This window comes from Falco cherrug, chromosome 5 (assembly GCF_023634085.1).
Source record: "Falco cherrug isolate bFalChe1 chromosome 5, bFalChe1.pri, whole genome shotgun sequence".
Lineage (NCBI taxonomy): Eukaryota > Metazoa > Chordata > Aves > Falconiformes > Falconidae > Falco > Falco cherrug.
This window is the reverse complement of record NC_073701.1, coordinates 16,493,907-16,506,003: the sequence shown is the minus strand read 5'-3', so window position 1 is coordinate 16,506,003 and position 12,097 is coordinate 16,493,907. Positions and strand designations below refer to the sequence as shown.

General features: G+C 45.0%; 1 protein-coding gene across 8 annotated transcripts in view; it reads left to right on the top strand.

The window, feature by feature from the left end:
- The window catches only part of PPFIBP1 (PPFIA binding protein 1), a 119,746-nt gene that overhangs the window by 67,751 nt on the left and 39,898 nt on the right, over positions 1-12,097 (top strand). For all 8 annotated transcript variants that reach the window (XM_055711342.1, XM_055711338.1, XM_055711344.1 and 5 more), the window contains exons 5-7: positions 9,296-9,382; positions 10,587-10,700; positions 11,256-11,387. In XM_055711342.1, the coding sequence (XP_055567317.1) occupies positions 9,296-9,382; positions 10,587-10,700; positions 11,256-11,387 (333 nt within the window). The remainder of the gene's footprint in view (positions 1-9,295; positions 9,383-10,586; positions 10,701-11,255; positions 11,388-12,097) is intronic.

Sequence of the window (12,097 nt, the reverse complement as noted above, 5' to 3'; positions counted from 1 at the left end):
ACCCGATGTGCCATCTGGCAGCATGCAGTGCTGCGGGAGAGACAGGCACCTGGCCTCGCGTGATGGGCTGGTGTCCCAGGCTCTTGCAGGAAGGTTGGAAGGGAGAGTTTTTTTCTTTTTTTCTCCTGTGCTTTGAACTACGCATTTGAAAATGCCTGAAACTTAATGAAGCACGTGGGAGCTTTCACACTGCTGCCAGTGGGATTTGGATCGTGCCCCCCGCTGTCAAAGCATGGAAGCCGGCGCTGAGATCAGGAGGAGGAGACAGGAGTGACATTCGAATCAGATCTTTAAAACGTGCAGCGTTCCTGCTAACATCAGCATTTCCTTCCTGCATAATGTACAGCAGTGAACATCGCTGTAAGTAGTCTCTGCTCTGTGTGGAGCAGAAATCGAGGGTCATAACAGGTTTCATGCATGTATGGCCTTTATAAATAAAAAAAAGTTCATATGCCAGACAAACAGCCTTGGAAAATTAACTGCTCCCCATGGTGTGCATAGACATCAGCAGTCAATGCTTAGTGATGCTGATCCACTGCATGTTACTCTGGAGTACAGGGGCCCAGCAGTGTGGCTGGAGGCTGCAGTGCCTGTTGAGATTAATGAGGTGAAAGCCAGTCATTGCTTTTTGTGATGGCAGATGTGTGATTTTAGGGATGCCTGGCTGTTAGGATCTGGAACGAGGTCCTTCAGACTCGTGCAATGTGGATCACCGCGTGGCAATCAGACAGTAATGGCTTTCATTGCAGCCATGGGCTTAATCTGTTTCGTGCCATTCAGCTTGGTGCTTCCTGAACACTGGAAAAGATGTGCAGGGGTTGTGTGTACAGGAGATTGCAGAAAATAGCTATTCCAGCTATGCTTCTCCTCGGTCTGCCTCCAGTTACTCCGCTGTACTCTCTGGCACCCTTAAAGCCCATAGTAGGAAAGACTGAATGTTATGCTTTGTACTGCGCTACAAGCTTGGGATTTGCAGGTGCCACCAGTGTTGTCAGTCCCTGTCTAAGCAGGAAGGTGTTACATGAAGTGCCCAAATGACTTGCAGGAAGGTATTCTGCAGCTATGCCCATCCTTACAGAGGAAGGGAAGCACCTCCTTGATTTGAAATTGGTTTATTCCTCCATGCATGAAGAAGTTGCGTCCACCAGATTATTCCAAGCTGCTGGAACTGGTGCATGACATGCCATCCAAAGCTGTAAGCAAGTCTCTCGTGTCTCAGAGGAAAGCAAAAATAGTGTTTGCTGCTGCCAAACAGTGTGTCACAACAGAAAAATCTTCTGCTGGCCTCTGCAGGGAAAACCGCTGATGCCCTAGTTGGGAAAAGGGCCTGACAGCAGTCTCCCAAAGTTGCTTGCTTCTGTAAAATGGGGAAGAACATTCAGTTTTGCTGTGCCAGAACTGACTGCTCCATGTCCCTGTACCACTTCTTAGTGATTGCTTCCTTTCTGCTCCTCCCAGTGTGTTAAAGGAGTCTATGCAAGCACTCAAAAAGGGCCAACAAGTTAAAACACCTCATACTGATGTATTTTTTTTAACTGGTGGGTGCCAGATGGTCACGTGACACCAGAATGCACGTACAGAGCCTGGACATCTGGCAGAGCTCTTCCAAGAGAGTCCATCAGATAGTCCCCATGGGACGTTCAAAGAAGTTGTACATGCCGCTTTCTGCTGCACAATTAAGTCAGTTTAACTCTACCATGTCAGTACTAGTTGTCCATCTACAACTCAAAACTGTGTTGTTGAAACCCTGCTCACATCTCCGTGTGCACATGGAGGGCAGATGAATGCCATGGTTAAAATTACGAACAAGGTTATTTGTGAAAGGTCTGGAAAGGTACTGAGGCCTTTTCGAAGCTCAGGCATGTTGGGTCTGGGTGCTTTCACTGGGGACCAGACCTGAAATCCACAGCCAGATCATAACTGTTCCAAAGTTTTGGATTTTTTTCAGATTTCTTCTGAATAACAGAAATGTTTAATGTATTCTGATGTGTGCTTCAATAAAACACGTGTTGTACTCTGTGAAAATGGAGCTCCTGGCTTGATTACAGACAGCACGTGAGTGAAGTGTAGTATCATCCCCAGTAACAAGACCATTTTAAATGAAACTCTTGCCTTTGCAAGACCAAGGCAGCCCTGTAGTGTCCAGCTGGAAGCTGATAGATCCATCTCTTGAAGAATAATTCTTAGGAACCGTGCTCCCGGTCATGAATGTTGCTCCAGTTTTATTTCAGTTGAAGCAAACAAGAGAAAATTTTCTTTTCTGGTTATTATCTTTCTTGACAGTGTTTTTTTAAAAAATACATCTTATGCAACAACTTTCTGAGAAAGAAGAAACCAACTGTGTCTTGTTAAAAAGGAGGGTGAAGGATAGAAGTGGGTGGACAGTCCCTTCCCACACCTCAGAGCCAGCTTCCCCAGGATCCTGATCTGAACCATGTATGTGGGTCCTGTTTTGTGCCTTCTCCTCTTTAAAGGATGTGCTCCTGGAATGAAGGAGCCAGGGTAATACTTCTTCTTTAAAATCCACAGCAAGTACAACTGTGGTTTTAGCTTGGGAAGTGACTTTCTGATTTTGAACATATATATAAAAAATAAATTTTTGTCACCCAGAAGTGAATTTCCGAAGTTGAGTGTAAGATCATTAAAGCAAACCAAACTTTATGGCCTCCAGAGGTTTCTTGAAGAACATTTTCAGCTCACCTGAAGATGGTAGTTAATTTGAGTTGTGGTACCCGTGGTGGCTTGTGCAATCTAGAGCGTTGCTGCTGTGACTAGCAGATCTGTCGTCTCACAGACCAGCCTCAGATTTTGACACTTCTTCAACAAGTCAGTTCTTCCAGAGTGGCTGGGAGAGTAATGAGAGTTAATATGAGGGAATATTAGATTTCAAAGAGAAATTTTCCTGGCTGGATAAACATAGCTTGTAATCTTACAGAGTGATACTGGCCTGTTTGGCCAACAGGGTGATTCCCAAGTGGAGGAAGTGGTTTGGTTAGCCAGAAATCTCATATTTCTTATTCATGGAAAAATCTCGTCTTTAAACCAAAGTTTGTTGTTTGATTGTCTTAGTGTGGGCGTACAGCGCATTCCTGCGGCTCAGCTTCTGCTTATGTTGAGTTTAGCTATTGAAAGGTCCTATGGTAATGTGTGGCACACAGATGTTTACCACCAAACACCTGTTTGAGATGCCTCCTCAGGCTGCGATATGAAAGGAGCCTTGTGATACCATTTCAGCCTGTCGTCATAAACTGCCTCCTGGCAATATTTTTTGTCTGTGAGTTCTTGAAGCATAGGACCCTGCTTCTTGCTAAAGGTGGTCATCGAGACTGGTGTTTTTAACACTGGAAGATAATATGGGCTTATTTATAGCATGTCGTGGCATGGCATCTTCATGCATTGTGGATGAGTTCATCAGCAGTAAGAACAACCCGTGCAGCCCCAACGGCAGAGCTGTCAAAAATCACCATTCCCAATCCAAAATGCATCAATCTGGCTTAGAAAAGGCAGCTTCTGCTCCTCTTCTGCTATGCTCTTTTCTTCTGGTTTATTTAGTATTCATCTTTTTGAGATTTTTATCTATCAAGGGTAGTTGTAAATGTTTCTTTTTAATAATAAAAGCTTTGGGGTCTGTGATGATCACAGGACTCCCAGAGCTAGGATCTGTGGTCAAAAATACTAAGGATTTTTTATGCTGCAGCTGTTACTGGGTAAATTTGAATTTAAGTGTGAGGACAGTTGGTTGTTACTGCTGCGTTTTATGTCATTCTAAAATATAACATAAACTTGAGACAAGCCGCTCGTGAAACCTAGGACAGTTGAGTCAACTTTTCCTTCCTCTTTTTCTTGGCGCCTACAAGTGAGTTACATGTGTTCTTCCAGGTTTATTAATAGCCCGTCGGGAAAAGAAAATTCCCTCCTGTTTACCTTGTAGTCAGGTGAAGGGATCGGAATCGCTCTTTTCTCATGTGTTGGATGATTTTCTCATGGGTTGGATGATTTCCGCAGGGCCAGGAGGGTGCAGAGGGGGGGTTGTGCTGTTCGGCAAGGAGCGAGGGTGGAGATGGCCAGCTGCCACCTGCGTGGGGCTGCCCTTGCTCCTGGTCGGGTTTACACAGCTCTGCAACCACCTGCCTACGTCCTCCTGGTTTTGTGTTTGAAGAAGGGTTGATCTTGCCGGGCTTTGATGTGTTAATTCCCCAGAGGAGCTGCTTGCTCCGCCTGAGGAGCGCTGCTGCTTCGCGGCTCTACTCCAGCTCTGCTGGGCTCTGCTCCGGCTCTGCTGTCACGTTCGCCTCCTTCCTTGGTCAGGCAAGGAAACCTGCTGTCACCTAACCTGTCACTTAACCTCAGCGCCTGGGTTCGGAGGAGCCTGACGGCACCGCTGGGCGCTGCGGGTGCCCGTGGTGCTGGGGCTGCAGCTCAGCCTCGCCCGCCTGCCGCAGTCACTGGCGTCCTTGGATGCATGGAGATAGTCATGACCAGCATGGAGTATAGCTGGGACATTCACGGACACTGCGTCTGGCTAAATAAGGTAAGGCTGTCCGTGTGCCTCCTGCGTTTTCCCGAGTGGCGAGCCATAGCTGAGCAGCGCTGGTAGGGAATAAGCATTTCAGCTTTCTCCTGTATCGGGTGGCAGCTGAGTTGCTATTGAAGAAACTGAATAATGTGGAATGCTTGCATCTTCCCTATTCAACAGCCGTGTTCTTTATATTTAAAAAATGTTTCAGGTAAATTTCTCAGAGTGACGGTCTGTCTTAAGCCGGTTTTCTTTTGGAACTCACTTTTATTGTAGTGAAGCCTTTAAAATGTACTGCAGGGGGGTTTGCGTGGGTTTGTGGCTTTTTTTCCCTTGCTTATTCTGTAAGGAGGAACTAATCTGTAAACTTTAGGAAAAGCTTAGCAGCAGGTCTGCCTGCCTGCTGCCTGAGCATGTGGAGCAGGCTGCAGATATTCAGAGCGATGAGTGGGGAGGCGTGAAATGCAGAGATGCTGATTTGGGAGGGCAGCGGTGGGCTCCCACACAAACTGGTTAAACACTGGTACGGATTGTCTTCAGACAGATTTGACTAGTATCATTTGGGACAGAATCGATACTTAGAGAGGATAAAGCTGCCATGGCTCTGTATCACAGGGGAAACAGTGGCAAATACTTTGCTTGGAAAACCTGGAGGCTCTGCCCATGGCGCACCAAGTGACGCTGAGATAGCTGAGGCTGGAGGAGCCCCCTTGTAAGGGACTCTCTAAAACTGAGTGAATAAGCAGAACAGCGGTAGCTGTGCTTAACTAAGCGTAGGTAATGTGTATTATAATGATCTGAACAACATAAGCATGTTGATGAGCTCTAATTTAACTCCAGATGGTCAGGAAAGAGATGTCAGGGACAGCTTACTTGCCCAACTGTTGACTGGACTGTGGTGGTCAAAACAGTCCGTGCAATCTGCTGTACAAGAAAATAATGCTGTGGAGTGGCAGCTCCTTCTATACAAATTAAATTGCCTCTACAGCAAGAACAGTATGATTTGTGCTTATTTTGTGTCAAAAGCAGATGGGAAAATGAAGGGAAATGAGGGCTAAAAATTAGGGGTTTTTTTGAAAGAAAGAAGAATTCAGCAGTTGAGAGGAAGCGGATTTTTTTTTCATCGTTATTATGAGAAGGTTTAAAACAGCAGCTATTAGAAACTTCCCTGTGGTTTGGAATGCTAACTCACTTGCTGAAAAAAAAGGATTAAAGACTGAGGGCAGGCAAGCTGTGGAAGTTTGGTGATGCATCTATTTATTACAGGAATAATTCCCTCCAGAGCAGTGTGGATTTTTACACTTACATGATTGCAGACAAAGCTTACACACGTGTTTAACAGATAAGCCACGGATTGATCTTGCAGAGTTTTTAAGTGCACTGGGTCTGATCTTATAAGGCATTTTAAGTAAATGCTTAACCTCAAACTTCTGCAAAGCCTCCGTGGCATCGTGACAACTGTTCTTTTGGTTTTAGATCAGTATTGGTAAATCTGCACTCTCTTCCAATACAGTGTTTTGCAATTAATCCCTAAATTGAAAACACATGCAAAGTCTAACCGCTTACTTGAAGATAGATTTTAGGTTGCTGATGAAAAAGAGCCTTCTTTGGAAAATGGCAAAGCTTGCCTTGCACAGATAGTAAACTATGTTAATCCTGTATTGACTTTGATGATACAAATTTGATCTAGAACTACCAACTGCCCCAAATATGCTTGCAGTTGTTGTTAAATATTTACTTGCTTTTTCTCCTCCCCGCACCCCCACCCCCACCCCCCCCGCAAGTGGAGCCATTGCTCTGCAGGATGCATAGTTGCCAGGCTCAGTCCCAGGGAGGTTGCAGGTACCCAGGTGGAAAAGAAACCGCTCCTGAAGGATGCATTGAGTGTTGCTTGCTCAGGTTTTGCACACACCAGGTTTCCTGGCATCTTTCAGACCTCCCTGCAGCCCGTTCCTCCCTGTTAGGGTTCCCTCCACCCCATCTCCTGGTGCTCTCGTTCCCATATCCAGTGTTTGGGCATCTTTCCTCTCCATTTCTCTTCAGTCCTGCCCACTGCTATCATTGCTCTGTTCTTCGTGTATTTCATCTGCTCTCTTCCTTCCTCATCTCTCTGGGAAGAAAATCACACCAGCTATCAACTTTTTTACCTTTGAAGACAGAGCAGAGAGATGTGGGAAGGTATCATGTGGCTGTTGCCTGCAGGTCTCCTATCTCTGCACCACCATAGGAGGTGCTGGAGCTGCCGCTCTGTGAGATAGGTGCCATAGCCTTTCTGTGCCATTCTTTCTCCAACTCTCATCTTGTTCCCCACTGAAACTGAAGTCAGTGACTTTCTTGCCTTTTCATACCTAAAATGAAGAGTTAGTCCCAGGTATTAACAGAAGTTACATCATTTCAGACAAGAAGCACACTGCTGTTGGTTTGTATGCAAAGTTTTCTGGTTTTGGTGTACTGTAGGAGGTCTGTTCCTCTGCAGATATTACAGAATATTTCTGGCAACAGCCAGCAAAAACATCTTTGGTTTTGTGGGAGAGCAACCTTTACTCCAGTCCTGTTTGGGGTTCCTACCACCTCCTCCCTCTTTCTTACGGCAATGTGAAGCTGCAGCCTGAGATCTCTCTAAATGCTGTTTTAAAGCCAAGTATGTTGTGCTGAGAAAAACAGGAATTTTTTTTGAGAAATGTGAACGGAGTTTAACAACAAAGGTGTCTTGGCAAGATGCTATGCACAATGACTAATGTTCTATTTTAACACCTTGTCAGTTTTCACAGCATCATAAATTACCTCCCCATATTTCTCTTCACGCAGTCTTTGGTTTTAGTTAATTTGTGTCTGGCTGCACTGACTAGAGGTATCAGGAGGTTCAGTGGTTAGGGCGCTGATGTGGCTGGGAGGCAGGGAGCTGAGTCTGTGCTTTGAGAAGGGCTTTCATGTTAGCCCCAGCAGAACGGAGGGATATCTTTGCACCGCACCTGCCCGCTTGTAATGAGGGATGAATATCGCTTTCCTACATCAGACACACACACTGGATTGATGAATGTGTTGTATATTAAATACAGATGCTGTTCTTACAGATCCTGAGTAAGTGCCTGAGATGTAGTGGGTGACTTTGAATGAGAAGAGAGCTACAGAATAGCAAAAGTATGCAAAAACCTAGGGTTTTTGTTTTGCATACAAGTCAGGTTACAAAATTTAAAGCATAATCTGCTAGTTGAGCAGCTAACAAGTTCATTTTGGAAGCTCTTTGACTTCTTTCACCTAAATTAAAGTGCTATAGAACTGAAGGTCTCACTGATCTTGAATGGAAATCCTGTTGCATGAGCTAAATTCTGATAGAGGTTGGGGAAAAACAGGGCAAACTCAGAAGTTTCCAATAAATCTGCCTTGGTGCTTAGTGTCTGGATGGTCAGAACACCTAGTAATTTACTGCTAAATAATTCAGGTACAGGGTATCGTTATGCTATGAGGTATTGGTACAAATTACTAGAGAGCATCCTTTCTTATTCTGCTGTAGGTCTAGTGATTTCAGGGGAGATATTGTGGTCATCTTGTAAAAGTTACACGTGTGTTTGGGAGACACATTTGCTACTGTACACTGATCTAAAACTGCCAGGATGCAGCCAGATTTCTTGAGAGTGTAAGCTGACGTCAGACACTTTGTACCCCCTCCCATTTGCTTTATGTGTAATCCTGGAGTGGTGCTGGTGGGAGTTTCATTCTTTCAGTTTCAAATGAGGCAGTTTCTCCCACCACCCAAGGTCAGACATGTAACTTATGAAAGGAGTTGTAGTGAGCAGGGTTCCTCAGGCATCCTCTGCAATCAGGGGAGGTGAGCTGCTTGAAAGGAAGATTCAAAGCAGGAACACAAGGCTTGCAGCTCCTAAGTGGTGGTGGCCTCTCAAGGCAGGGTTGTGCTGCAGACTCAGCAGGGCATGAGGATCCTTTTCATCACATATTCAGAAGGAAATCAAGGCCCCTCAGCATCAGTGAGAGTCTTTGCTGAGCACGCTGGATTTCAGAGCAGCTTCTCGGACTCCTCGAAGCAATTTATGCAATGATGGGAACAAGAATTTTCTTTTCTGAGCCGAGATCTGATTGTGGTGTCCATCACAAAGTGCTTTGGGACAGCTTTGAATATGGCTACAGTAAAATCCTCCTCACTGCTCAAGAGCATTGAAGTTATTATGAAGAAAAAAAAGTTGCTGATTCCTCTGAACTCTCTGATAGCATTAACATGTATTCTTGTTTCTGTTTAGCCCCAGGCAGCTTTACAAAGAGATGCGTTTAGAGTGCAGACGTTCAACCATACCCAGTATAATGTGCCTAATGCAAAAGGATGTCTCTTAGTGTGTGTTTTAGAAAAAATTGTTTGACTTGCAAGAAGCATAATGCACATTTTGTAGATTGTGCGTTGATTTTTTTTTCCACTTGCTGAATGTCTTAGGGTATTTGTCTCTTTGCAAATGTGGCTTAGCATAGTACATCATTGAGCACAAATTTTGTTAACAAAATGCTGAATGCACAGTAAGTGAATTTTGCAGAATTAGGTCACCAGAAGGTTCTTCCTTTCTCATCTTTAAGCCCCTGAACAATTCTTGTCCTGAATGGTGGTCTTGTGTCCTTTGTTGATAGTTTTATTTGACTTGTAACCCTTTGGGGGCTGGAGAATACTTTAAATCTGTTCCTGAACTGTGCACATTAAAAATACTGCTTAAGTGTGTTGATACTGTTGAATGACGTGGTACGATAGGTGGCTATGCAGTATTTGCTGTCTTTCAGACTAATGGACACCTATCTGGGAATGGAGATGTGTATCAAGAAAGGCTGGCTCGTCTGGAAAATGATAAGGAATCTCTTGTTCTGCAAGTAAGTAGCCACCTAAATTAATTTTTTCTGCACTTGCGTTCATAAGACTTTTTGATGGTACGTGATAAAATCTCTGAGAATTTGTTTGCAGTTGTGTCGTTTTGGACAGAGTTCAGAAGGCTTGCTGATACCTGCGAGTTAACCCAGAGTAAGGATAGGTGTGAATTTTGATTGCAGGAAAAATCTGCAGGCCTGCCTTTCTGCATATCTGATCTCTTTTTGAATCTTATTAGCTGAGCAGGTTCACAGAGCAACCACCTTCTTACACCCATGTTTATCCTTAAGATCACCATTTCCCATGACCATTCACATGCTGTCTGCATCAGGTGACACGTGCCCTGTCCTTGTGAAAGGTGACAAAAGCTGCGGGACTCGCCAACAGGTGGGAGAAGACAAGCAGCTGCCCAGAGGTCCTGTTCACCTGCTGCTGGGCTGGACTGGGTCAGCCCCGAGTGCTCTTGCCTGCTGGCTTACTCTTGCCGTTGGAGTTGGGACTGCCTAGTCCAAGTACCCTTTGGTCCGCGCAGGTGTCCTGCCATCCCCTGATGCGGACCTAGTCCAGGAGCTGTGACAGTGCCAAGCACTGCTCTAGGCAGCTTGCCCTCATTGCCAGCAGTACTGCAGATTTCATCAAAAAAGCCTGTTTAAAAGAAAAACTTCATTCAGAAAAGGCAAAATTGGATTGGGTCTGCAGTCTCAAAAGTTTTGTCTCAGTCTTGCCTAGCCTCAGTCTGTGTATTTTAACCTCCTTTGCTTTTATTGTTCTGAAAAGGAGAAGCTGTATGCTATGGCACACTGTGTGCAGTCACTTGGAAGGGAGAATAAATTACATGCACTGAGGTTTAGCTATTTGGTTGTTAAGGTAAGAGCTAGTGGCATTTAGTTAATGCATTGTCACAGCAAAGTCACAAGCTGCCCCTTGTGAAAACTTCCAGGACAAGTGAGGAGGGGAAATGCAGAACTGCAATGCACCCACTAGAACTCTGGCTATAATCCCAGTAAGTGTGAGGGGAAAGCTTTCCCTCCTCTCTTGCTGCCTTTGCCATGTGTTGTACCCACTGCAGAGCTCTGCTGCTCCTCCGCCCCCCATTGTCCCATTTAGTCTTTGGCCCATCCAGCACTGTTACTCATACAGTTCTTCAGGTGACGCATATGGCGTGGGTGCAAGGTACCAAACGTGCATCCCTTTTTCTCTGCTGTGCAGGTAAGTGTGCTTACAGACCAGGTGGAGGCCCAAGGAGAAAAGATTCGGGATCTGGAGTTTTGTCTAGAGGAGCACAGGGAGAAGCTGAATGCCACGGAAGAAATGCTGCAGCAGGTATTTCACAGCCCCATGTCTGTCTTTTCTGTCTGTCTTTGTTCTGTCTTAATGAACTGCATTTTGCTTTGGTGAGAGCAGTGCACTTCAAGGTGTTGCATCTCTTGATGTCTCTTAACTGAGTGATAATTTTCTACCATATTTGCTTTAGTCTTTGTGCTTAGCAATGTCAGTGCTGCTTTACACTGTAGGAATCCAGTCTGCTCTTCTTTGAGCCTTTCCTTGCTGAACTTCAAAGAGACTTGGATTAAAGCCTTTGGCAGGATGGGTGCATTGCCCTCAAAGCTCCTTGCTGCCCAGGGCAACTGTGATGACAGACAAGCTTTTTTCTTGTCCTGTCAGCCAACCCATGATAGTGCCCCTGTGATCTCAGATGCATCCTAGGTGCCTGGAGTCTGTCAGATGGGTAGTGGCTGTGTCCCAGGGCTTCAGATAGTGCCAAGGAAGAGGGTGATACTTTTCCCCATGAAAGAGGCCTTTAGCTGTAGAAATAAATTGCTTATTTCTTCCCCTTGGATGAATAATTCTGTTCTCTTCCTCTTTGTCTTGAATCAGGAGCTTTTAAGCAGAACATCCCTCGAAACTCAGAAGCTGGATCTTATGGCAGAGATTTCCACTCTGAAGTTAAAACTTACATCTGTAGAGAAGGATAGATTGGACTATGAGGACAGATTCAGAGACACAGAGGTGAGTAAAACCCAACTGAATAAATTGTGAAAATTACATGTGGCTTCACATTACCTGAAAACTTCCTGGATATTTTTTTTTTTACTTTTTTTTGCAAGGCAAGAACAGAAGTAGTCTTTAAGGTTTAAAGATTTATCTCTTAAAATGAAAAGTGTGCTTTTTGGTAAACTCTGGTTTAGAAAGAAAGTTTGTCAAAACCAGTTTTTGGTTCTTGCCATCAGATCTCAGGAGGAATGGCATTTAGGATGGATTTAAATAAGATCATGGACATACTGCACGCTCCTGCCCCAAATTGAAACTGTCATCTTCTTAGTAAAGCATGTCTGAGGCAAACACTTAAGCCCATTGCAAGTGCAAAAAGCATGCACGTGCAAAGACACAACACACTAGAAGACACAACTTTTGATTTCAGTTACGGAGGGAATGACATGACTCTGTGTGAGGGCATTCTGAAGCCTTACTTCAAACCCCAGCCTGACAGAAGCCCAGGACCGTGAGGCCAGCGGTTACTCATCTCAGCCTGGCCTCAAGCCCAGTGGTGTGCGGTGCCAGGCAGTGCCGGGCAGAGCTGCCATCCTCTGGCCGTGCTCTCCTCGGGCATTTGCCCACTGTGCACCGCTGATCTGTGTATCTGAACCTTGCTCACGTTTGAAGCCAGAAACCCTTGGAGCAAGTGGGCAAAGCCATTTTTTTTCCAGGAAACTCCAAGA